At 36.2% G+C, this 27395-nt stretch overlaps 1 protein-coding gene across 7 annotated transcripts in view; it reads left to right on the forward strand.

The window, feature by feature from the left end:
- CDKAL1 (CDKAL1 threonylcarbamoyladenosine tRNA methylthiotransferase) overlaps positions 1 to 27395 on the forward strand; it is a 494283-nt gene that overhangs the window by 195182 nt on the left and 271706 nt on the right. For all 7 annotated transcript variants that reach the window (XM_072033334.1, XM_027451212.3, XM_027451213.3 and 4 more), the window contains one exon: positions 800 to 903. In XM_072033334.1, coding sequence (XP_071889435.1) covers positions 800 to 903 — 104 coding nt within the window. The remainder of the gene's footprint in view (positions 1 to 799; positions 904 to 27395) is intronic.

The raw sequence follows: 27395 nt of genomic DNA on the forward strand, positions 1-27395 counted from the left end.
GAGGGAGAAGGGGGAAAAAGAAGTACAATGAACTCATCTTAACATGTTTATTACATTCATGGTATGACCAGGATCCAAAGGCTAATCCAAGAAAAACCTGCAGTGAGTGATATGGTTTTTGTTTGTTTGTTTGTTTTATCCTTCCCTGCTCTTACTTTGAATTAATCTGCCTTTACTACCATATCAAGTAAATTAAAAGCATTTACTTTGTTCCTCTAGTTTCTTATGGGAGACTTGTACAAGCTCCGAGATCTTTTGTACCAACCTGTTGTCCCTGTTGATGATTTGGTCTTTATTACATTATTTATTTTGCTTATAAAAGCTAAATGTAATAAGGAAAATCCAACTCAAATGTGTTTTCAAGGATACAGACTAGTTAAAGTATATGCATAGTTTTCATGATTTATTAATTTTTATTTTCCCCTCCTTGTTCAGCTAAGAATTTTTGTGTAATAGTGGGACTGAAAGTTTGGATATTTGTCTTTAGTAATGATTTAGTAGTGAACAACTGTTAATTCCGTTATAGCTTTCTAAAAAGATGTGATTTCCCTCTCTTTGAATTAGAATACATGTTTTCTACTGATCACTTTTCTCATCCTCTTTGTAAATGTGAAGGATATTTTAAGGAAGTATGAGATGCAAACTCACTTCAAATCAGTTTAGTTTGTTGATTTTAAAACAGAATACTATTATTTTTTGGTTGTGCATATAAAAGCGCTTTCTTTCAGGTGTTCTTAAGATAGTTGTGCACATAAAGGCTTTCTTGGGAAGAAACTGAATATTTTCATCTCCTAAACAGGTGTCTCAATGCATGTACTTACTGCAAAACTAAGCATGCCAGGGGAGACCTAGCAAGCTATCCCATTGAAGAACTAGTGGACAGAGCCAAACAGTCTTTTCAAGGTAAGGGGCTTTATTTCTACAATAAAAGTCATCCTTTGAATTGTACCAGGTCTTATTTTCACATGTAATGATCGTGATACAATATGGCTCTGTTACAGTATTGGTGTTATTAATATGTTGTGGCTGTGTCTAGTGGTGCGTTTGTGGTAGAAAGCCATGCTGTCATTATGTTGGTGTGCCATTGTTTACAAAATGTAGTCCTACCAGAAGGATTATTTCATTTTAAATTCAGGCTTGCACAGATAAAGTTCCACGCAAGCATTTTGTCATGATGAAGATGATTTCTGTAAGATTTATGCGTTTTGCTTTGTTGCTATTTTCTTACAAGGGAAGACAGTAATGTTTTTCACTCAGCAATAACAGTAAATTTCATAAACTTTCATAGGATTCTGAAAACACTTTTCAGATATATTGCTTTTTCCCATAATGGGTTTCCTTGAGGAGGTCTAGGATGTTTCTGTGAGCAATACAAACTTTTGAGGATTAATTTGAAACAAGTAAGATTAACAGCTTCCAATAGAACAGGTACTGATGGACTTCTACTTTCAACTTCAATAGAATATTTGTACTGATCTTACGTGGATTCAACCAAACATCAGTTTTTCATGCAGTACAGGACTCTGTGATAATATTTGCCTAAAACTCTTGTGTTTCATAGTTATGTTAGTTTTACTGAACTGATATTTGTTATTTGTATCTGAATTTTTGCCTTTCTTGCAAAAATGAACATTTTCAAATATTTTCTGTTCATTTCTGATGCAGTCTCTGTGAAGGCATAGGTATTGTTTTCTGTGTTTGTGTGCCATGTTGAAGGTTTATACACCTACTAAAAAAAAGTACTTTATACACTTATTAAAAGAACACTGAGGTAATTCATGTACAGCTTCTCCTTCCATCTTTGAATCAAATTCTTTTGAATCAAAATTATAACAACAAATACAGTATGGGATGTCACACTTCGTGGCATGTGCAAACGTTGCAATCATTGGGTTTCACTTACAGCTCACTGTTACAACTGTTCTAGTAAAAAGCTGGTCTGCAATGCTTCAGCACAATCAAAAATCTGTCCTTATTTGGGGACCCACAATGAACTTTATTCAAGTTTGTTATGGACTTCTGGCTATTCCTATCAGCAGTATGTAAAAGAGAAGTCCTTTTCCTAATCAAAGTCCATGTTTACAAATCCTGAGTTCTACATTACCCACTTAGCAATGTAAATATCTTTTGCTTTTCTTAAAACCTTGCCATTCTGCAAGCCAAACTACTCTTTTTCTGTCATGAAGCTTATCTATAATTGCCATACATTTTCTCCTACTGCTTAGGTTTGTATGATTAATGCAGTTGTTGCTATGAATTAGATTGTCTGTTATGATAGACAGGAATCCTGCCATGTGTCAGAATTCTTGTTTTAAAAGAAGTTTCTTAAACCTGTATGAATTTGATGATATCTTCCGTAATTGAAATACAAGATGTATAAATGCATTTCCTACTTTGGTGGAGAAACAGTTCAGGCAATCCATTTCAGAAGGTTAGAAGTTTTCAGTAGTACAAGACAGGTGATTTTTTAAATTGTTAAGTAGTCACTGTGCAGGTTAAAAGCCGCCATTTGATGGTTATGGTTATTGAGCAGTAATCGTTCCTGGTAATATCATGATATGTAGGTAGAAAAGGAACACTACATTCTTTTTCTTTCATCCAGGTATATCTCTGCAGTACATTTTTATTAGTAGTAGTAGTGTAAGAATAGTGTTATTTTGTTAGCACTAAATACACATTTAAATGTTCTAAAGAAACTGAACATTTCAGTGAGGAAATATGCCAAAAAAAACAAAGAGAAAATATGGGCAATATAGTCGGGATTATGGCCTTATATAGGCTAGCATTTAATTTCATTCAGAATTATTGTGTGGAAAGAAAAAACAAAACTTCAGACTTGTCTGTCTTGTTATAGTTGTATTTACATGCTCTAAAGTCCATGTGAGTTTGTCTTTGCAGATAATAAATGTGGAATTTTGGAAAGTATTTTGAACTTTGAGGATTGTACATTCAGATTGAAAAATAAGTAATTCAATGTATCTGTTGTACTGCGGCCCTTATTATAACTACTGACTCCCTCAAATAACTTGTTTTCTAATGGAAAAAGTTGCCCTTAAGCTGTTGTTTTGAAATTTAATGAAGAAATGCTAAGACACTTCTCACAGCAGGCATTTCCAGGGAGTTCTATTCTTATTTGGCCTTACACTAGTACCTTTGTTAGAGGAAATAAGAAAAGAAGCAAGTATCGAGTTGTAAAATGAGAGACTTTACCTCTAGCTTCCACGTGTTTAGAAACAGTCAAGAAATAGATACTTAGTTTGCAGTGTATGGAGAATTTATTGCTGCCAGCTTGCTGCAGCTGGGCTGCAGAAACTCTTCATCAATCCAGTGAAAACTTGAACAATTCAAATTCATTGAAGTCATTGCTGAGTTATTGAACTGCACTCTCTTCACCAATTTTCTGTTTTCTCAGAAGATGCATTGGTGAAGCTCTAGTGAAAAATATGGAGAGGTGTAGCTATGTGATGAAAAGTTTTTCCACTTTGTAATTATTCATGGGAGAATTGAAGTGTCTTGGAAGAACAGCAGCAAAAAACAGTATCTGATGATTTTGTACAACTACTTGATCAAGTCATGTAAGAAAAGGGAGAATGATGTTATCTGCAGTGCTTTGTAGATATGTAGGCTTACAGTATGCAACTTGATAAGGCCCAAAGGTGGGAAGTTATGGTTAACACCCAAAATGCTTAGAACTGTATTTAAGGATATTTTGATACAGGTCCTTAAGTCTGAGAACTAAAACAATTCTCTAAAATGTTTTTCTCAGGTAATCATTCTTTGTTTCTAGATGCCAATTGCTATCTTGTCACTGTTTCTAACAGCAGTTATCAAATAGAGCTTCAGTGTTGTGATCAGATGCTCCCAATTTTTCTCCAGCCGTTTCCATGCTGCAGCCTCTGGGTTGGAAGTCTCTGTGTAGGAAGTGTTTCTGAGCCATAGCATATGCAGCACTACTTGTCTGCCAGTCATTTCAAGTAGTCAGTGATCTAGTCTGGGACTACTACTAATACTTTGTCAGCGTACCGTTACCAATAATGTATCTGTGTGACAGCAGATGTAAGGTACCTTATGGTGGTAATTATTTTTGATGCTTGTCTCCAGCATGACTTCCTGAGAAAATTAAAATAAAAAAGTCTTTGGCTTTTTAGTCAAAATTCAGCCCTGTGAGTTTATATCATTTTTGAAAGTTTTACATACTTTGTGTAGGTTAGTAGTTTTTGTTTCAGTTTATTTTAGAGTCCAGACCTTTACTCCTTTACTTTTTGGTTTGTATTACAGTTTTGTAAAAACAAAATTTAACACTGTTGAGATTAGTAGCTAGATGACAGCAAATGACAAAATTGTTAAAATTTACATGTGTTCAAATTATTTTTACAAATGTAAACTTGATTTAAATCAACTAATTAAAAAGAGATGACTGAAATCATCATGGCCGAATAGCTATCAGCCTGTATCTTGTACTTTTCCAACCTTTGAAATAAATTGTTCTTTATATAAATAAAATACAGAAATAAATATATTTTAAATTCACTAAAGTCAAAAACCCAGTGTGTTGCAAGTTCCTGATAGTTTCATAATGCATTGAACTAAATTTCTGACTTTTTTTTATAAGAGGTACCCTGAAGTTGAGTTTTTGTGTATTGCGTATGGATTTACATCTCCTGTCTGACCTCCATAGTGCTTTAGAAGTTATGATTGACATCAACTTGATAACTACAAAAATTCTTTTTTAATGAACTGATCCATCTGAAGCTAAAAGTAGACTATTGCGGTTTTAGCTGTTTTAACTTTACTGTTTTGTCTCTCAATTTCAACTTTCAATAGGCAGTTGTATTTTATTCTTTATTTTTTATTTTTAACATGGACAGCCCTGTCAAATCACATTATATAACAGATTTCTATAGGGCAGTTAGTAAAAGAAAAATATTGCTAAATGTAGTAAAGTGGCCTTTACGTTGGGAACAAATGTGTTCTGTAAGGTTGTTTATGCAAAGAGTTTTTCAACAGCTGATAGTACAGCACTTTCTTTGTGTCATCAGTTCAGTGGTATGTTTTTTCAAAATTTACTATATCATGTTCAATGCTGTATTTTAGGAGATTGTATTTGCAGTTATGAGAGAGCTCTTTCTTTCCTTCCAAAAACGACTCTATGTATGACAATGTGTTTTTGCTTAGTTCGTTAAGTGGAAGACAGGAGTTGCTGCCATTGGTGAACAGTGCCTCAAGGAGACACAAAAGTTAAAACAATGTTGTGTGGAATGATGTCCTGGGATACCTTTGGCTAAATTGCAAGACTTTTAATTGATTTCAGAATTTTCTTTAATGGATTTTAGTGACCATAAAAAGATGCTTAACTGATATTGCTACCTGATGGTTTGTAAATGCAACCAGTTATAAGAGAGAATTTCTGGGCAGAGATAGCACTTTATATTGCCAACAATTTTAGCTGGCTCAGCAAACTGACTTAAAAATATAAATAGTTTTATGAATTAGGTGTTACTTCGTTCTATGAAGTTACTTCATTCAATGAAAATCTCCTGCATGTACCAGTAGGAAATTATTTTTCTTTAGCATTGCATGTCTGTCAAAAATGACAGGGAATATGCTGCTATTAAAATATTCACTGTATAATTACTACAATACTAACCTATTTTATGGTAGCAACCAGTAAGCTCAAAGGAAAGTCAAGTTATGTTGGGAAACAGCATGCTTATATCCTCAAGCTACGTGGAACAATAGCTTCTGGATGAGTAATTACAGTGGTGAAATATAATTTATTTTTATTCCATTATTTACATGATGGTTGTCTGGCATACATGGTGTTGAATGCTGAATAATACTTCTGCTCAGGAAAATTTGGACAAAATGTAGTATTGCAAAGCAAAGGAGCTACCTAGAGGGTGATGCTGAGCCTCAATTTTTTTTCATGAGTAGTCTTTCACAATTATCCCGTATCTTGTAGGTTTTAAAGTGTTGAGAGTTTGAAGGAGGTTAATGTTAAATATTTCTCTCTCTCCAAGTATCATTATAAACAGATGTTTGCACATAGCGATAAGGTTTCTTTTTATATAACGTGACTAGTTTCCAAAGCTCTTCAGATCAATGTAAGTCTAGCTAAGGATCTCTGGTTTTAGTACTTCTGATGAGGTGCTGTCAGGACATTCTGCTTTCTTAATTGGTAACTGGTTTTCTTCCCGCAGCACTACCACTGAGCTCTCCATGTGTGTGTTTTCAGAGCAGCTGCCATTCTTGAACGGAGGAATATTTAATATTGACAGTGGTTTTAGTTTTTTGTTAATTAGTCAAAGTGGTACCAAGTTTTGATGTTTTAGGCTGTGCTTTCTGAGTGGTGGATATGGTCTTTGAATGTGCTTTGAAGGACTGGGTGCTTGGTCACCCAGATGGAGACCTGGCTGCAGACTCAAGTTTCTTCGGGATGGGGGAATAAACCAAGGAGAGGGTAGGTGTTGCGTATTGAGGTATCACCTTGATGTGCGATGAAGGCTTTTTCAGAGGCTGGACACAGACCCATGAATGAGGAAATGGTCTTAGCAGTTTAAACATGTCCTTTGCTACTTACTCTAAACACGCCCCAGCAAAACTTTCTTGAGGAGCTAGTCTGAATTCCTTGTTCACTAATATTTTTGCCCTTCTAGTGTCAGTGTTCTGTCAAATAGGTGATATAGGTACTCATACTGATGCTTGTCTTCTGTGGCTTAACAGGATTAGCTGAAGTCAAGCATTTTCTTGCACTTCTTTGCACTAATTTTTTTTTCAACCATTTCTGCAACACTCCCAAAAGAAAGAACTCTTGCTCCATGTTAACCATGTGATGAAGAAACTTGGCTGAGAATATGTTTAATATCAAGTTGAATATGAAAAAAGGCACTGGTGTTATCCATCTATACCCCAAAACTGATATATTCCATTGTTCATGGAAACTCAAATATTAATGAAGCATACAATGATACTTAAAGTCTCTTCCAGCAGATAAGTAGTGATAGAACAAGAGGGAATGGCATCAAGTTCTACCAGGGGAAGTTCAGGTTAGAAATTAGAAATTTCTTTTCAGAAAGGAGAGTCAGGCATTGGAATGGGTTTCCCAGGCAGGTGGTGGAGTCACTGTCTCTGGGGGTGTTCAAGGAAAGGTTGGACATGGTGCTTAGGGGCATGGTTTAGTAGGTGATAGTGGTGGTAGGGTGATGGTCGGACCAGATGATCTTGCAGGTCTTTACCAACCTTAATGATTCTGTGATTGTTATATACCCAGAACAACTAAACAATATCATGTTAATGACATATAGCTAATCTATTGGTTGAATTAGATGGACATGGTTTGGGGAATTTTTTTTTAATTTTGTTGTCATTTGGAAAGATTGGGAAATATATTTTGTACAGAAATTAATTATGTTCAGAGTTTTGTTTAATTTTCGATTGGATTAGGTTTTTAGATCAACTAGAAATTAATGTTTTGTTTGGTTCTACAAATACCCACAGACTTTAAAAGTACAGGTCAACTCAGAAACAAAACAACATTTGTGAGTAGGGTTTGTTTTTATTTATATACTGTGGAAAAATTAGAATGGTTTACCATGGAAGGTGTTTACACTAAAACATCACAGTTTCCCTCCACGTAAAATAATTCACCATTTTGAAATTTCATTAAATTTTAAATTTTCTTTCCTGATGGAAGCTTGCTGATATAAATACGGAAATTACGCTTATTCCCCAAAAGCTATAAGCTGTGCTTTGGGAAGTGTCTGTTTCTGTTTAGCAAAAACAGCATTAGAAAAGGAAATTTTTTAGTACTGTTTACCAGTAATTGCCTAGGGTAGCATAGCAAAAAGCTGCATATAAAATTAAGGAAGTTAAGCTCAGAGCATTTTTTCATGCTGTGTCCTTTATAGCAAAAAGGAAGCAAAGCTAAAGGCAGGCTTCACCTGTACATGGAGACCATATTTTATTCCTCCTTTGCTTCTTTATCCACGCTGAAGGAAGCATTAAAGTGAAAAAGCAAACATTAGTACCCTTTAAACACCTCCAAAAGGGGCTACAAAAGCCAAACAATGTTTTCTTGTAAGGTAACTCTAGGGAGGAAACATGAAAATTCATTGCTGGTTGGCTGTTTCTGCAGTTCTCCCATACTTAAGTCATGTTATGCATTTACCCCCATAAAAACTTCAGCAGGGAAAAAAACACAACCAACCAACAATGTAATATTTGATACAAAATAATATATTGAAGGCATAGCGTATATTGGCTTCTACTTGCTCTCTTCTATCAGCAAGAGTGATGTTATGAGAGTATGAAGTCTGTGTCCATTATAATTGGTTGTTAACTGTCTTATGGGATACTTTTCTATCAGAGTAGACAAATTCTCAAAATGCTGAATTTCTGGCTGGAATACATTGAATTCTACAATTAGAGATACTATAGAAGGAGCTGAATAAGTTCCATGTACCATTGTATAATGAAATGCGTGAATCATCTTTTTCAAAATGATTTTCTTTTGCCTCTGTGCTTTCCAATTTATTGAATCGGAATGTTCTGATACGTAGAATATAACATGTATAAGAAAGCAAAATTGCATATGAAAATCTTTTCTTAATAATGCTCTTTCCACGTAAAAGCATATGAGCAAACCCCAACCCTATCTAATTCCTCATTTCCTTTCCAATCGTGTTTTTTGAGAGCAGTTTTCCAATCAAATAATCTGGTACATACACAGCTTTGCTAGGCATAGCGTTATGTTTTGTTTGCTTGTTGGTTGGTTTCATTTTTTAATTTTTTTTTTGGGGGGTGGGGGAGAGAGGTTGTAGAGGGTGTTAGGGGATGGGGGATGAAGATGGTTGCAGTGTTTTTCTAAGATAAACCTCTTCTGTCAGCCTTTTTACTGACTTCTGGGCAGAGAAGGCCTTCTAATATTGTTCCTGACGTCTAATTTGAAGTTGCATTCCAGGGATCTTGGGTTGCTGTATTCGAGACACTTTGATAAACAGCTTTTCTTTGTTCTTCTGTGCTTTTTGGCTTTGGCCAAAGAGCTAGGGTTTTTTTTTGTTGTTGTTAAGTTTATTAAAATTCTTTCTGTATTTTGTGTTTTATGAATGTTTAAGTTCTGCCTGCTGACTTTGCTAATGCACAGAATACGTAGGCCAAGGTAAATATTTTGGTACCAGCGTGTCACTTCTTAGAGTTGCATGGGATAACATAATGAATTAGTTTTTCATGGCTGCGTGTAATCTTTTCTAATGATGCTGAAAGAAATAGGCATTCCATCAGTAATGATTAGAAGCAGTGACTTCAGGTAAGTACAAACTGCTGTGTTACAGAAATTTAAACACACATTGGCAGCATCCTGTAACATAAAGATTTTTAAGCGAATAAAAAGATGTCTTTTCAGTAGCATATTAAAATACTGCAGTTATTTTCAAGCTTCATTTGAGAAACAAAATTACAAAGTTAGTGAGCTTTCCTCTTGACTCAAAAAGAAATTCCCAATTATGTTTTTGTGTGTGTTTCTTTTATATGGTCATCTTTGCTGAAATGCTATGGTTGTTTCCGTCATCTTCACTGTGTCTACAGAAAAGGTTCCTTTGGGTTATTTTCAATTGTATTCAGTAAGTGCAGTGTCTGTTACATTAGATTATTGGTTTCTAGGTTGTTTAATTTGCTGCATTCTGAAATTATGCATTGGAATACATGAGGCAATTCATTTTACATGTGGGAAAACAATCATCTTGCTGCCTATTTATAGGAATCTTAGGCAACTGATTCAAGACAGAAACTCATATCTGTTGTATTGGATAATTGAGCTGAACGGTTTCTTCTGGTCTGACTGAAGGTCTTTCTCCTCCTGTCCCGTCCTCAAAAATGCACAAAATTTTGTGCGTTTCGATCACAAAAAAATGCTCAAAAACAGCAGTGAGCTTATCCCAGTTAAAGACATTATTTTCATATTTTAATTATTATCTATTTTATTTAAAATAATTGCATATAAGAAAATATTACTATTCTGCACGTTTTTGGTTGGTATTTTGCAGTTAGAGTTGAGGTCTCGCTCTGAGATGCCCAGATGTGAGGTGACTTCAATCTAAAAGCCATGTAGCCATTCCACTGTACTGCTGTTCTTTGACTGAATTCAGCTTTCCTTCAGACTATCTTATCAGCTCATGCACAATGCTATCAAACATCATTTAATGTGGCTTTAGAATGGGGTTATGTTTGGTAACTAAGTCCTGGGTGAAGAGAACTGCCACTGTCTTGAGGTGTAGATAAAGATGATCGTGCCCTAAAGATGGAAGTTAGATTGGAATGAAAGCAGTGTGCTCTTTGGTACGTAACAGCACACCAGCAAGAATGGAATATTAAGCTAAAGAAAAATAAATTTATTAGTTTGTCATTCTCACAAGTCAAAGCCTTTTTTGATGTTATTTATATAGGGAATTACAGGTAAAGATTTTTAGAAACAAACCTTCAGTAGTGTGCTAGGAGCTCTCATGAAATGACTCCAGCCCTCTTCATCCCTAAGATTTTATGCTTTTTGATTTTTGACAACAGAATGTCTTTCAGGATTGCACAGATCAGTTTAGTGATATGCTTTATGGTGCAACCAAGCAAATGTTTGCATCAGCAGAGCTGAGACACAGAAGTTCACACCCATTATGGAAATTTCCCAGATCAGTCCATTATGAAATTTACTGCCTAAGATGGACCTGCAGTCCACTGGCTGAGCTGTCAGGAGAAGCTTCCAGTTACTTCATACATTCCATGTTGCCCTTCAGATGTCCAGGCATTGATGTAACAGTGCATGTTCTGCTTAACAGGCAAATACCATGCAAGGAGAAATGCACTAAAAGCACCGAACATTTATTTAGCTGCCGGCTGAACTGCAGTTTTATTTTTCCTGGGGGAAGATGATCTGAAATTAATGGCAACGGTGCTAACATAAAAACATTCTCTTTGAAATTATTCTCGGTACTTTGGAGATAATGTGACCTTTATTTAAATTAGAGTTATGGTACTTACTTTTAATGCTTCAGTGGAAGACTTGAAATTATATGGATTTAAATCTGGAAAAACATGAACTAGATATTAGCTTTGTTCTATTTTTATTCACTCTTGCTGATTTTGAATTGTATGTAAAATTAATTCATGTTTTCTTTTTTCATTTTCTATTTTTTTTATCACTTTGTAAAGTACACTTTTGTAGCTCTTCGCTGGTTCTTCACTTTCTGCTGTTCAAGCTGATAATTATCTTGGGATACACTCATACTGCTTTTTTGTTTGTCATGTTTTTACAGAACTGTTTATGAATCACTTCCAGGAGAAAAAAAAAAAAAGCACCTCTACAATTAATGTCTTTCAGACTATATTGCAGGTCTGCTAAATAGTACTATAATGTTTCTGTCCATGGTGTCCCAGGTCTCATGCATTTGTAGTATAATATGTTGCACATGCTGTATAGGTGATCGACTCATGCAGAATATATTTGATGCTTTCCAAAGACTGATGACTCCGCAGTGCACTTGTGGTATGTCTGATGCTGCCATCACAAACATGCTGATTGTGTGCTCTGTAGCCACCAAGGACTTCTCTGGGATTCACAACATACCACTGTTTTTGAGGCATGCCAAGAATCAGCACAAGACTCGAATTTCGTTTGTTAAAAATGTGAATATTTCATTATGGATATAGATTGTGGAGATCATATCATCTTCTAATTTTATAGTTACCAAGAACTTTCACTAATACAATATTGCTTCCATTTGCTTATAACTACATCAAACTTTAATTGATACTCCTATTTATAATCATTTAACTGTTTGGAAGAATTACGTAGATGTTATTTTATACAAGTTTAGAAATGAGAAAACTTTTTTATTGACAAGTTCAGGAGGACTAGTATGATCATTCTTTTGCTTCTGGGTCACTTTTAAATAAATATAAAAAATATTTTGTGTAGTGTGTATGTATACTCTATACACTATACTACATAAAATATGCTATAAAATATGCTATATATATATATAATATGCTATATAGCACTTAGTTCAGATTTTTTTTTTTTTTTTTAAATAGAGATTCAAGAGATTTTGGCTGTTAGATTTTGTAGGCATGCTCCACACTTTAGGCTGATTTCATACTTTTTTTTTTTCCTTATTGCCAGGTCTGCTGTGATACCAGGCATAAGAAATGAGGAAGGGGAACCTCTTTTCACTTTTGCTCCATGTGTTAATGTCTTCCTCTGGCCTTGATAAAGGTTTTAGTCCAGACAATCTGTTTAATCATCCATGTAGCAGCCTCATATAACAAATGTGCTGTAACAGTTAGTTAATTTGCCAAAAAATCTTATCCATACCACATTTAGAACATGAATCACAATAGATTTTTCAAGTATGCAGTGTAACATGCAAAACTGTAACTAGAGGCCCTTCCCTTGCAAGGAAAAACACTTAGGCACTGTTTACTGTTTGTATAATTAAAATGCCGAAGTGCTGTGTACCTTTAAAAGAAAAAAATAATAATAATAAAAAAAAAGCTGGAGGTGGCCCCAAAGAGCTTATAATGTTATAATATAAACAACAGAGGAGAAATACAGTAGAATAATATAATGTAATTACATTCAAGATAATAATCAGTTGTTCACAGTATTTACTGCTGAGACTAAGGTTTTGTGTGGGGTGATAGAGGAAAGGTTGTTGTTTAGGAAAGATTAGGAAAGATAATGTAGTACAAGAAGTGGTTGTTCATTTTGGGAGGAGCTATGCCCTTAAAAGTCACAAAATTCATGTTCCCTTAAAGATTTTTCATCAGGAGTCAGTCTGTGTGTGCTAGGCTGTGTTTCTTAAAGTAGCAATTTCTTCTCTATGGGGATTATTATAAAAGTCTGAATGGCTTTAAATGGATTCCTTAGCTGCCCTGAAATGTTGTTCATTTCATGGTTGTCTGTTCCAAAATATAAATCCCATTAATACTGTAATATGGAATAAAATGCATATTTTCTGAAAATCCAGACTGTTTGTTAGTTTAGGATGCTCTCTTATCTGTAAATTGTCGTCAAAGGCATTGTTCAGAGGAGAGCTTGCCAGATGTATTGACACTGTTGCCAGCATTTCTTGTAGCATGACCAGATTACCTTTTTTGTCTCTGTTGAACCTGCCTAGAAATGCTGCTTTTTCAATAGTCTCTCTAAGTGTGCATGGGCTGTGGTAGCCTACAGTGTTGGGAAGAAAAATATAAAATGTATACAAATGCTTATTTTGCATGCTCGACTAAGACTCGTACAGACAAGAGGACTCCTCTAATCTCTTAGCTTTGGCACTTTAAAGAACCAGAGAAGTCTGTTTAGCAAAGGTTGTATTTCTTTATTTTTTTTTAAGTGGAAAAAACACACATTTTGGTCACATTTGCTCTATAACTCCTCATTTTTATTTTTTTAACCTTATGCAAATGTTTGCCTTTATGCTGTTTAACTCTTATAATGACAAGAAATCATTTCAGATTTATATTTTTTTTGTGGAAAAAGATGCTTTTTTTTTTAATAAAGGTTTAGTATAAAAGAGCCAAAGCAGAGATGTATACAATTAAAAATACTGCCTCATTTTTATCCTTACAATATAGTTTCAGCTGTAATTTAAACAAACCAATAACAAACCAGTCCATGCCTCCATTTTAACTTGGCTTAGCTCTCCAGTCTGGCTTACTTAGGGACCATGTAAACACTTGGATTATCCCAATGGAAAAAATAAACAGACTAGTGTATATGTAAGGTAGGAAATAAGCTACTATAAGCAACTGAGGAGACAGGAAGACCGGCTCGGCAGAGCTGGTTTATGCTGCTTGAAAAGTGTAAGTGAAACTGGATAAGAGTGATCAGATCTTGCTTTCTGGAATGGGGTACAGATTTGTCTGTGTATTCTCTTGAAATTTTTATAATCTTGCACATACCTTTTGTCATTAGAAATGGTAGCATTTGTCATTCTAGTTTCAGCGAAATCTCAGTTTTTCAGAATATAGTTTTGTTGTATTGTAAGAGAACAGAAAGCTGGAAGGAGACTTAAGCTTTTTTTTAGTCATATATATTCAGAAATTTCAAAGTGTGACAGCAATAAGTGATACAATTTGAAGCTTTTAAGATACTGACATTATAGAAATACCACAATTCTGCAATGTCCCAATGCTAGTAAATCAAAGGGATTTGGAGGGATGTCAGGAAATCTAGATATGGCGGTTTGCCCAAACTCCTCTCCCATCGCTGAGCTGCTGTTTTCTATGCAGACTTACGTAGCTTAGGTGAACTGTCTCTACAAGGCTTCCCCTAATGTTGGACTAGCTGGGCTTCCTTCTCTTATTTTCCAAAGGCGTGAGATACCTGTCCCAGCACAACACTTACCTTGAGAATCCACCAATTTCAGGGAGCCCATGTGCACTTCAATGTTAGTGTCCTCTGGCACTTGAGCAAAAGGAGAAGGGATGCTCACCAAGGAGAGGGAAACAGAGCTCACCTCTGATTTAATAATTTGGGTGTTTCTTTGATATTGCAAATATTAGAGTTAGTGATACCAGGATAGCAATTCATTATTGCTAACTGCTGGGTGTGTGGCTCTGTTGAAAATCGATGTCATTCTTAACTGCAGTCTTGAAATACCTGCTAAAGATGGAGTGCTGGGATGGTCCTATACTGAAACTAAATCTCCCTTTTTTTAGTTTAAAACCATTACTCCTTGTCCTATCACCCCACCCCTATCACCCTATCACAGGGACAAGGAGTCCCAGTCCCTCCCCAGCTTTCCTGTAGGCCCCCTTAGGCACTGGAAGGCCGCTATAAGATCTTCCCAGAGCCTTCTCTTCTCCAGGCTGAACAACCCCAACTGGGTTTGCTCTCATTACTTTCTGGATTTGCTCTCAGGACTTGCTCTCATTGGTCCATGTCCTTCTTGTGCTGGGGGCCCCAGAGCTGAAGGCAGTGCTCCTGGGGTCTCACAAGAGCAGAGGAAGAGGAGAATCAGACCCTTTGCCCTGCTGGCCACGCTTCTTATGAGAAGCTGTGGTAGCAGAATACTGGAAGCAAAATTGAAGTTCAAATGCAAGCTTACTTGTGTCTTTCTGGAAAAAAAAAAAAGGAAAGACAAAGGCATCTTCTCCAAAGTATCTGCAAAGAGAGACTCATACTCCATGTATACAGCAACAAGAAAATAGTCACCAGTTTATTCTGGCCAAGGTAGAAACATGCATTGTGGTTGTCTTCTTGCTCTTTAAATCTGTTAGTAATTTTACAACTATAAATAGTACTTTGAAGTTACTTTTGAATCATGCCAATAAATATTGTTTTTTTTTTTGAACGTAAATTCTTAAAGGTATATGCTACTATCCATAGCCATGTCTTTTTAGAACAAACAGCACCCACTAAGGTTAGTGGTGTTAAAAATCGCATAAAGGCAAATTGGTAGGTAGTTACCATGGTTTTATTTGAACTCTCCCTATTGTCAATGTGAGTATTTCCCTTGAAGTTTTTCACTTTGAGCTTGCACTTAGCTTATACATGGAAGAGTTTTATTTCTTTAAAGTGTTGGCAGCCAGTTTTGTGTCACTTTGACTTTTGCTATGAATTGCAATGCCTTGAAAATACTCGCTGATCAGTAGACCTGCTGAGAAAAGGAAGAAAAAGCTTGATGCTATGTAAATTTGGCAGTGAAGCAGATGAAGATTCTTCATGCTTTTTAGTAGAATGTTTGGCTGGCTTAGAGCTTCCTCAGTAAAAGCTATCCCATCTGATGTTTGTTTTATTTTATTTTTTTTTTGGTGTTTATTTTATACCAAAGTAGTGTATGTTATATTTTTCTATACTTATTCAGTGGAACAGTAGGAGAGGAAAGCTGGATAACATTCCTTTTTTGTTAATTTTATTTATAAATATCTTTTTGCTGAGTTTGCATTATTTGAAATGGACTGTAAAACATGAGATTTAGTAATGCCACAGCCAGTAGTTGAAGTCTTTATGGGACAGACTAAACTGGCCTTGTGTGTATTTAGTGTTGAATTTAAAAAAAATTCAAATTAAGGTAATAGTGTACCTTCTAATTAATCTCGCTTTCAGGAAAAAAATAAAAAACATCTTTAATTTTGTGTGAAAATTACTCTTTGATTTTATGTTGTTTCTTAGCCATAGGGGTATTGGAGTTTTTCCACTAGCTACTTGTAAATATTTGTTCAGGTATTGAAACTTGTACTTATTTGTTGACAATTTGTTGGCAATTCTTGTTTTTGTTTTTTTTTTTTTTTTTCTTTTTTTTCTCCTGTATTTACTGCTGATTTTGTAAAACCTTGGCCATATTATCACATCCAACCTTGCCTATTAGGCAGCATGCAACTACTTAGCACTTTCCATTGCTCCTGTGAAAATGAGACAAGCAATTCCTTCCGTAAAACACATACGGTGACCAGAATTCATATTGTTAACAAATGAGACACACTGTGTTGCACCAGTCACATACCAAGCACAGTATAGGTCATCATTATTATGTCCAAAGGTAATTTATCAGAATACAATAATGGTTTATTTTTATCTACTGCTAAGTAGTCTCGTATAGTTAGTTTAGCCTTATGGAGAAACAAATATCAGTCATTCTATGCCAGTGAAACATTCTGTTCAAAAGATGATTCTTGATGGTAACTTTCTGCTAACTTTCCTTTCTTTGCTGCAGGAATGTGAAGGAGATCACTAATTTATTGGAGAATGAGTTTTAGCAGAACTAGAATCTCTCATCATCAAGTTTGTACATTACTTGCATTTCTCATTGTGGACAAAATTACTCATATCTCACTACCCCTTCCATTGCATGGTGACTTTTACTTCTTAAAATGAAGAGTAATGTTAGATACCTTTTCCCATACAGAGATTCAAAGCATTAAATGATATATATGATGTTCAGAAGAAAATAAAACTTAATCTTATAATATGGTTAAACCTGAGAAACTCCCCAGCATGGGACATGGTGGAAGTTTACACGTTTGGAAGAGATAGGACAGATACATGGAAGAAGAATCCATTTTCTTTAAATACGATCAAGACTCCTTGAGGAGTGTTGGAATTTGCTGAATACTCAGCAAATACTTTATGCTGCCTATGTTTATACTTCATTAATCATTCATGAAGCATTAATTTACACTTCTTTAAGCATCCACTGTAGACAGGCTTTGGAGAGAGGACAGTGGGCTGAAATAACTTGTGGTCTTTGTCATTATGACTATTCTGAAGTTGTATTTCAGCAAATATCTGATTTTCCCCGGTTTTAGTTTAGATAAAGTGTGCATTAGCTTTTTAATGTTATTCTCTGACAGTTTTTGTAATGAAGGCTTACCTGCTGTGCATAGATTGGTTTTGTTTTTTTTTGCAGTGCGGGTACTCCTGTTACGTTGTGCAGTATCCTTGTGAGTCAAGTACATGCCATCTCCATATCTAATGCTACCATAAAATGGAAATTTTAAAAGTTCTTTTAATAGGAAACTAAGAGCTCATCTGATCAGGTCTGAGTTAACTTTCTCCCAAAGTGCTTTAAAGTGCTAGGTGATTAAGTGAAAAAGCTGCAATTTACAGAAGCAGGCACTTCAACATCAAACAACTCACAGCAAATGTCAAGTGTAAACAATCTGTAAGTTATAAAAAGAAATTGTCTAATCTTTCATGCCATATTCACTGAAGTCATAGTGAGAGCTAAACTCTGTGCGGTGACAAGCCCAGTTGTGACAGTGAGAAAATGCTGAAAGAATACTAAATGTATTTTAGGAAAAATTAAATCTGCGTGCATGGTCCCACAGACCTGATCCCTCTCAAGCTTTGCTGTTGTCCCTTCTTATTTTACCTTTGCTCAGGTATTTGCTGCTGTGGTAAAACAGAAGTCAACACAAGTTAGAGTTTTTTGTGGTCAATTTTAGACTTAATGCTATAGTGGTAGCAATTGCTCATAAAATAACAGTTTGAGGCTGGGTAGAAGAAAATGTTGCTTTCATGCTGCTCTGGCATTATTGATAGCATTTAATGCAAAGCCAACTGGTCGGTCAGCATGTCTTTTAAGAAAAAAAAAAGGTACTAGGTAGCTTTTAACAGTCTTCTGAGGGAAACTAGTAATATTGTATTAAACCATTACTGGCTCTTTACATTGGACAAGGAATGGCTGCATTTTTTCTTGTCTTGGAACCCACTCTCGTGTCTGATATTCATAAATTTCATCTTGTTATGAGTGTTAGAGAAGTGCTAATGTAGGCATAATTTGCACGTGCACATTACAGAGCTCTGTGGCCTCTTTGTTCTAAATCCCAAATAAATAGTCTTTAAAACAAATGTTCTAAGTGTTTTGTACAACTTGCTTAGTTCTGACTTTAAATAGAGATGTTTTTTATACTAAGCTCGGTTGTGTCTGGAAACAGATTAGTAGTAATCATGTCAAATCTCACAGATAAAGTTGGTCTGCTTTAATGGCTCATGAAAATTAGAGCTATGACCTGCACAGATACATGGGACTCATGATGTGCACGTCAGGGTGTCTAGATAGCTTATTACATTTATGTCTTTTTAATGTCATGTACATTGTGTTAAAGGCACTGCAATTAGAAATTGAAACATTGCATCTAAGGTAGGTGTAAGAGGTGTCAGTGAGGGATCCAAATCCTTAGGAAAAATGCTTGGTTTACCTGTGAAGACCAGTTGTGTCTGCTTTAAGTTAGGGTAATTGTATTTGTGAGAAGTTCACAGAATCTCAGAAGGGTTGAGGTTGGAAGGGACCACTGGAGGTCCTGTGGTCCAACCCCATTGCTCAGGCAGGAACACCTTGAGCATGTTGCCCTAGATCCTAGTCATGGTTTGCTTTCATTTGTGGGCCCAGTGCCCCAAGGAAGAAAAAAATGGGGGGGGGGGGAATAGTAGTTAACACTCTTGTACCTAGCTTATTTGTAAACCAGGTCATATACCCTTGATTAGGTCTCAGCTGGAGCATAATTTAAATCTTGACAGACTGAACCTAAGCTGTAGGTTGTTTTTTGTTTTGTTTTGTTTTTTTCAGATCAGCCAAGAGATAGGGAGAGAAAAATAAAAGCTATTTCTATTTCACAAGCAGTACAACAGTGCTGAATAAATGTGCAACTGTTAATGAATAGCTATTTCAAATATTTACAGGAGGCAAAAGAAAAGAAGATTGGCATCCAAGGCAGCTGTGCCCAGGGAGAGCTATTAAAAATAAACATGATAAATGATGTTCAAGTGCTCGTATAACTGTCAAATATCAGAGGTACTCAAAAGTGGAAAGTGTTTACACTCTATGGCCGTGCAGCTAGGCATTCTGGATAGGAATATTTTTTTTCTGTTTCAGAAACCTAGGATTTGGCAGATCAAAAGGGGAGAGAGGATCTAATGAATGTAGGACATTCAAGAACCTTGAACTTTTTGGACTTTATGTAGCATTAAAAAAAACAACAACAACAACAAAATGTCTTGTAGGTGAAACTCATTTCATTCAATTTTCACACTGAACTGTTTTTTTTAGTCTTGACTCTTAGTAAAACTACGTGGCACTTTATGTTCATAAAAATAAGTAATGGATTTTGTTGTGGCTCTTTCAGTCTTCTGTATTGATGTATGATGGTGATGAAGGTGTAGGTGGATTGTTGCTTTGATTTTGAAAGGAATTTTGAAAAATTGTGTACAGCATAGTAAGCTATCAACTTCCTGGGCTTCTGTACACGTAGATTTTTTGTACTGTCTGGGAAGTATTTTTCATATTCACTTTCAGTTCTGAGTTCAATGTATGTCACTTGACTGCAGACTTCTTGGCAGAGATGTTATTTTTGTACTTCACTGTGAGTCTGGTTTCTCTGAAGTTGTCATGCTGGTGAGTCTCATAAATAATAAAAATAAAAAAAAGATGCTTTAAAAATGAGGTGTACACAAGTGCAAAGGACAGGGAAAATGCCCTTAATTCTAGGATGTTATAGCTGAAATCATGTTTTGGTGCATGGACATGGTGTTCTTCTGTCTCCCAATATTGCTTTTCTCTTTCAAAACATAATTAGGAAGAATTATGCTAAAAATACTAATCCAGCTAGGCTTAAAAATCAATTCAATCCTTGTGTTCAAGGGGTAAAGAAATGTATAATATGAGTAACAAGCACATTTTCACTGAAACACCCCAGGAATCCAATGTGTTACAATTATACGGGTTACTGTCTTGCTTGTGCAGAAACTCATGTGCTTTAGCAATGGAATTCACTGTGAAATGGGTATTAGCTCATCTGTCTGAATCTGTCTTGAAGAACAGCCTAAATAATATGTCAGCTTTATATCTGTTGTCTTGAGCCTTTGAAGCAATTCTTAAATGAAGTATATTCTGATGTCGCAGTGAAGAGGAAGAAATTTGAAAGCATGTCTTTGTTTAACCTGTACACATATTTTAAGGAAATGGTATAGTGGTTTCCTCAGAAAGTAAGTTTTAGTGAAACCTGCCAGGTCTACTTCCTGTCAAGTTGTGGTGAAGTAAGGTGGTGGGAAAAAAAAAAAGAAAAGATGGAACCTCCTCCAGCCAAAAGACAGTCCAAGCCTGAAAGTTTGGCTCTCTTTTTTTTTTTTTCCCCATTACATCTTTTTGTGCAATGACAAATGTTACTTTTCAAAATATCATTGTATAACAGTATGGTTTCCTGAAATGATCAAAAGAGACAGCAAGTTTTATATCGGTTTCCTTAATATGGAGGCTTTGCATGTCACTGGACATTGATTTGAAAGTTAACAAGACGTTAAATAGTGAAATGATTGTAGCTGCCATTGCCCAGCACGTTTTCTTTCATCTTTAGTTAAGCATGCTGCTTCTCTGATTTCCTAAATGAATCTCATGATAGTTAGACCACTTCTGTTGTTCCAAGACTGTAATACCATGCTGCATAAGGTGCCACTTGAGTTACTTTAGGAAACTAGTGTGCACTTTTGTATCTCTTGTAAATGGAGTTTTATAGTTGTGTTACGTAAACCAGACCTCAGAGATCTGCAGAGCATTTTTGTAAATTTTAAAGGTGAAGCCTGTGGTGTCTGTGTCACCTTTGAAAAAGGTCTGTGTGATTGGAGACCTAGACTTTGGAGTAAACACTTATGGAATGGCTCAGGTTGGAAGGGACCTTGAAAATCATTCAGTTCCAACCCCCCTGCCATGGGCAGGGACACCTTCCACCAGATCAGGTTGCCCAAAGCCCCATCCAGCCTGGCCTTGAGCACCTCCAGGGACGGGGCATCCACAGTTTCTCTGGGCAACCTGTGCCACTGCCTCACTACCCTCTGAGTGAAGAATTTCCTCCTAGCCTCTAATCTAAATCTCCCCTCTTTTGTTTTAAAACCAATCCCCCTTGTCCTGTCTTTATCCTAACTGAGCAAAAAGTTGCTCTCCATCTTTTTTATAAACGCCTCTTTAAGTATTGAGAAGCTGCAATGAGGTCACCCTGGAGACTTCTTTTCTCCAGGCTGAACATCCCCAGCTCTCTCAGCCTTTCTTTCGTTTTTCTTCTCCACCTAAGTAATACTGCTTAGCTAGGAGCGGAGGAATATTTTTTTGGTCAGGATTTTCCTACATCCAGTGGTCGAAGAAGATGTTCTTCCTAACTAGAATTTTTGAAGGCTTGGTCTGCACTTAGCTTACCAGAATCCAGACTGCTTAACTTATGTGGTAATCAATCAAACAAACAAACAACAATAAAACAAAACAGAAGTGACAATTTGCTGAATTACTTAAGGAAAGGAGTAAGTAATGAAGAAGGAAAATAAGCTATTTGGAAAGCTTGATAAGTATATCTGAATAAAATTCATTTAAGAAAATATAAAATTCTCTGCTGAGTCTGACCAGTGCAGCTAGTGGTACTGTCTCTTGACTGTAGTAAAGAATGGACACTTCACATAGAGGGCACACACTCTTGGCTTATTTCAGTGATTATTTACCTCTTTTTTTCTTTCTGCAACCTGAAATCCATTGTACTAGGTAGAAAAGCAAGAGACTACATCCCTGCCAGATGATTTTAGTATCCATTTATAGACCAGTTGCCTGCAAATTTGTCTAAGGCCTTTTGAACGTGCTGTTTCTGTGACTTCTCCAACAGTAAGTTCAAGCAGTTAATTACCTCCATACAAACTGTGTTGTTTTTTTTTTTTTTCATCATTTTCAAAAACTGTTCTGCCAGCTGCACCTGGTGCCTTTGATTCTTTGTTGTCGGATGCGATGTGCAATTGTTTCACTTTCAGCTTAACTAACAGCTCGAGTTTATAAACCTCAGGTGCACTTTCCCCTTGGACTTCACCTTTCCAAACTAAATAGCCATGGTTTTTTTCAGTTCCCCTTGTAGGGTAGCTGCACCATCCTCTTGATCATTTTAGTTATCCTTCTCTGCACATTCTTAAATTGAATGTTCTTCTTCAGACATCATTTCATAAATACACACAGGAGTCAAGATGCAAGTTCAACAGAACTTTATGGTGGCAAAATGATAGCTTCTGTCATGTTCTTGGTGGCCTTCCTGATGATGCCCACCATTTTGTTGGCTTTTTTGCTTGCTGTGCCATATTATCTATCTGGGAATTCAGAGAATTGTTGGTGACAAGTGTTTGAGGTCTTTTTGTAACTGAGCATCATGTTGGCATGACTAAGTACAGTATTTTGCCTTTATCTACATAATCTTGTGTGTTTTTTTTCCACATTCATGAAGTTTGGGGAGATTTTTCTTGTCAGTGTGGCATTTGGTGGCTATTGAAGAGAAACTGGTATCATCACCAAACTTGGTGATTGCAGTGCACACTCCCACTGCTACATCACTGATGAAAATAGTGAATAAAACTGGCTCTAACACTGGTGCCTGATGTTATCTTTGAAAGCAATCATGAAGTCTCCTGTCCTTTAGCTAGCTTTCAACCCTTTCTTCCAACACTGTGACAGATTAGTTTGTTTAGTGATCTTTTGTATGGAACCTTGTCAAAAACTTTATCAAAATCCAACTACATTGTTTTCTTTATGTGCTTACTGGCTTTTTTGGTAAAACTACACTGTAAGTAGGACTTGATGATACAACTTCTATATTTTAATTCATGTATATTTGTAGAGTTTTAAATGGATCAGATTAGTTCAGTTGACTCATGTTAGCATCATGAAGTTTAACACATTTCTTGGTGCTTCTTCAGCTGTTTCAGTAAGCCTTAGCAAATCGCTCAGAACACCAAAGTATCGGGTTGTCTGAAGTCTTGTAGGTGTAAGCCATTTTATTTGGCTTTAACTTTTCTGCACAGTGACAAGATGATGTCTATGTCCAATTTGGGACTAATGTGGAAAGCAGCTGAGCGAGGCTGTGCTAAGCCCTGCAGGTTTTGTATTGCACCATGAAGTCATCTTTTCCTATGGCGTCACTTCTCTGAGTGCGTGCCCTCATTTGTGTTTTTCTGGGTAACTATCAGTCAAAGAGATTCATCAGCAGCTATGGGTAGAAAGCAAGTTTCTCAGCTCACATAGCCATGCATGGTTCTTGTATCAAGGCAGGAGTATCTTGGAGTTCCAGCACTCGAGCTTTTTGAATGTTTTTTATTTTTTTCATGGGGAGACGAAGATAGGTAGATTGATACTAGCTGTAAGTTAGTAACTGTAGACTGATAATAGCTGTTGCTATTATTTTTTTTATTATTTTTTTACATTGAGGGTGGTGTTTGTTTTCTTTCAGTTATTTTACAGGCTTTTATATGGAGTTTGTTTTGTACATTCATATATAGTGGTCTTTTTTGAGGGCTTAAATTTCAGTTAGCTCAGTAGCTTCAAAATAAAATTTCCTGTATGTGGACAAAGCATACATGATTTTTAATCTCTGCAGATCAGGAAAATCCAGTTTTTCCAGCCTTCGTTTTTTTCAAAACCCTTTTTGGTTGCACAGTAGGAATCCTACTTGTTGCAGTACAGGCCTTTTCATTTGGGGGGAGGGGGCGAACAATAAGCTGACATACTTTCCAACCAAGAACTGAAATTAGCAATAGCACTTAGGTAAAACTGTGTTTTTTAGCCTGCAGAGTCTCCCTGGAAGAAATATGATACTTGTAGCATTTATTTATATATTTATTATATAGTGCAAGTATAATGTAATACTCTTCAAACAGTGCTTCCTATAAATAAAGCCTTTCTGCATGTATTCAGACCAAAATTTGTGTGGGAGGGATTATTCATACAAGTTAATGTTATGTAATGGTGCGATTTTTCGTTAGCTGTTCTGAGCATCACTATTTAAACACTGGTGGCAGGGAGGGAATTCTGTATATAACACATTTGATTATCGCCAACCTTAATAAATAAAGCTTCTGGCTGCAGGATGTGAAAGAGAAAGGGCTAGTAGAGAGTTCAGGAAAGTTTGCTGTTCAGTATCAGCAGAGCAGTTTGGGCTCTCATTGTACCTGGAAAAACAAAATTTGCTCAGAACCTCTGGGTGTTCAGTAATGCTTCTGGTTAAGCTATGAAGGAAACACGTGTACTTCTGGACTTCTTTAGTTAATTACTGGAAAGAAATACATTTTCTGCTAAACTCTGTAAATGTCAAGGGCACTCAACTACCAGAAAGATATAACAAGCTTATCTTTTATTCTTCCTTCACTGCTTTCTATTTTCTGTAAGTAGAATAGATTTTTCTGCCTTTTGTACTAGGAAAAACTTTTTACCATTCTTTGGTGTATTAAGGAGACAGATTCAGATGGTATATCTAGAAAAAAAAATTACTCAAAACAGTACAGGAGTGATTTCTTTCAACATATCTACTGCAGCATCCCCCTATGTACCCCAGACTGAAGGCAGCACACAGCATATAGGCTGCTCTACCATGTCTGTAGTGGGCAGGCTGCATCTCCTTCTAACTTGCCTCTGTAAAATTACCCTGTGCATTTCTGTAAAGGCAATTACGCTGTTCTGCCACAGATCTTCTACTAACTGTGAAGAGGGGACGGATACCCTCCATTATTTTGCTGCTCCCCAAGGCTGTTTCTTTTTCCTGCTCTGTACATATGCTAGTACCTGCATCTGCTCATGTTTCTCCCAGGCTGCAGCAATGAGTGTGAATAATGTTGAAGAAAACCCTTAGGATTCTGAAAAGAAGCAGAAAACTAATAAAACTAGCATTAATTTATCCACTCTTTCAAAACTCTGTGAGGAGAGGTATGTGGATGAACCCAAAGACAGAGGGAAATGAATCTTCCTCAGCTACTCAGCTTCCAGTTAGGTGGAAAGTTCTTTGCAAACGTGGGGATAAAAATTTCCTTTGAGGTTTAGTCAACCAGATACCAGTGTCTGCTTATTCATGAGAATTTGAATAAGGAGAAGCAAGGAAATGGATTTTTTTAATGCTTTGTTAGAGCACAATACTAAGCTCTTTTTTGAGGATGGATGAAACTTAATTTGTATCTTACCTATATAAAGTACTGTGTTCAATCCTTTAAATATTCTAAGCAGTAATCCTGTCATATATGAAAATGTTTTTACGTTTCTGGCATTCTGTGGCAAAAAACATCTCCACAACAAATAATAAAATGGAAGTTCTATGGGTTTTTAAAGTCTCTTTCATGCTCATTTATTACAAATGGCAATGTCCTTCATTGTAACTTGATTTTGAAAGTATCTGAGTATAGAATATGTATTTTAGTGTTAAAATATCTGTGGCATAGGTGATTTTACAGGTTACAAGTGTTTATTAGACATATAAGAAATGATAGCTTCATAGCTCTAATTTTATTTCTCACCCCTCCCTTACCCTTACAGAGAACAGTAACTCTTGCTTTATAAGGATTTTTTCTCAAATCTTAAATGTATTTTAATCTATTTTTTAAAGTTATTTTAATTTGCATGTTGGGTTTGTATAGTCTTCTTCAGTTAATTGTTTCATTTCTCCAGCTGTTCCTAAATAGCCATTGTGCTGATCAAGCACTTACTTCAGTACGTCCTTGATAAAATTAATGAAAGCATCTGTAGAAGTAGCAACAGCAGCTGCAGTGCCTTATGGAAGCCAACTTCTGCTTAACAGTGTGATAAAAGAAATAGTTTTGTACTTGTGCTGGAAGCTAATGCTGGCTTACTTCTAGCATAAAAAGAGTTGCACCTGCCACAGCTAGACCAAGCACTGAGGCTTGCTGATTACATGTTCTTGTTAGTGGCATTGTTATTGGTAAAATGGGAGTGATGTCATCCTTATCAAACCCTCCTGGCACCCTGCAGGGTGACAAATAATTTGCCCACTGCTGTTTATCAGCATGGGCCTTGTTTTAGAAGTGACGAGAGTGCTGAATTTTCACAGCTGAATGCTGTACGACTGCGGAGGTGTATGAAAATGAAAGGGATTGATACTTGTAATCAGCGCGCATAGTAATGGTTAAGGTGTAATGAAACATAAGTGCGCATTTAGGGTAATTATATTGCTACCAGGTGGGGCCCTGGGGCTTTGCATGTATAGAAACCGCTTGAGGTGGCGGATAATGCAGGAAGAAGTACTGCAGCACCATCTGCTACTTTCTCATTTTCTCATTAATTCTTCTGTGCCCCGAGCCTGGACTGCACTGGTTTTGAACAGCACTTTGTCTGTTCGGGACCTCCTCTCCTTCCCGTTGGGTACAGCCCCAAACAGTGGCGGGGATGTGAGGCAGTACAGCAACTCTTGGAAGTTAAATGTATCAGTATCCCCTTCTTTTGGAGCACTCAGGGACACGTTGCGAATTTCTCCTGTTTAATCTTCTCTCAAAGTGGCTTGTAGAAAAACCTGCTCCTGTGATACCTTAAGGCATGAACCAGTATTTTAAAGTTTTCTGCATGTATTGGTTGTGTGTACTTATGTCTTAAGTGTGTAATGAAAAATAATAAGTAGTCCCTCCAGACAGGCCCAAACTGGAGCATCTGCATCTCCTGTTTATTTTAGTGGAAATTTGTAAATCTTGCATTTATTCTACGTAAGTAGTAGGAATAAATGCTTGGTAGTTGAAAACACTACAGATACCCATTGCAAGTTAAATCAAAAAACGAAAACAAAAACCAAAACCAACCAACCAATAAAAGCAATGACTCAACATGCAGTTTTGTTTTAATTTGTGGTAATTACTATGGGAAATCAGAACGTATATTTTCAGTTTTAAAAAAAGGAAAAGGAACACGGTGCCTCCAGGCACACTAAATGCCCCAAATGTGGTAGATACTGTACACGTGCAGTTTGGTCGCACATCTCATGTAGAGTAGGCTCAATGCATCTCTGATGTCTTATATTCATCTACACTTGGTGATAGCTAATCTGTGCATGTGCATTTACTTGTCTGGGAATTTGCTACAAAAGCAGTCTTTTCAAAGCAGTTTCAAGAACAATGGCCACAGATT

The sequence above is a fragment of the Anas platyrhynchos genome, chromosome 2, assembly GCF_047663525.1.
Source record: "Anas platyrhynchos isolate ZD024472 breed Pekin duck chromosome 2, IASCAAS_PekinDuck_T2T, whole genome shotgun sequence".
NCBI lineage: Eukaryota > Metazoa > Chordata > Aves > Anseriformes > Anatidae > Anas > Anas platyrhynchos.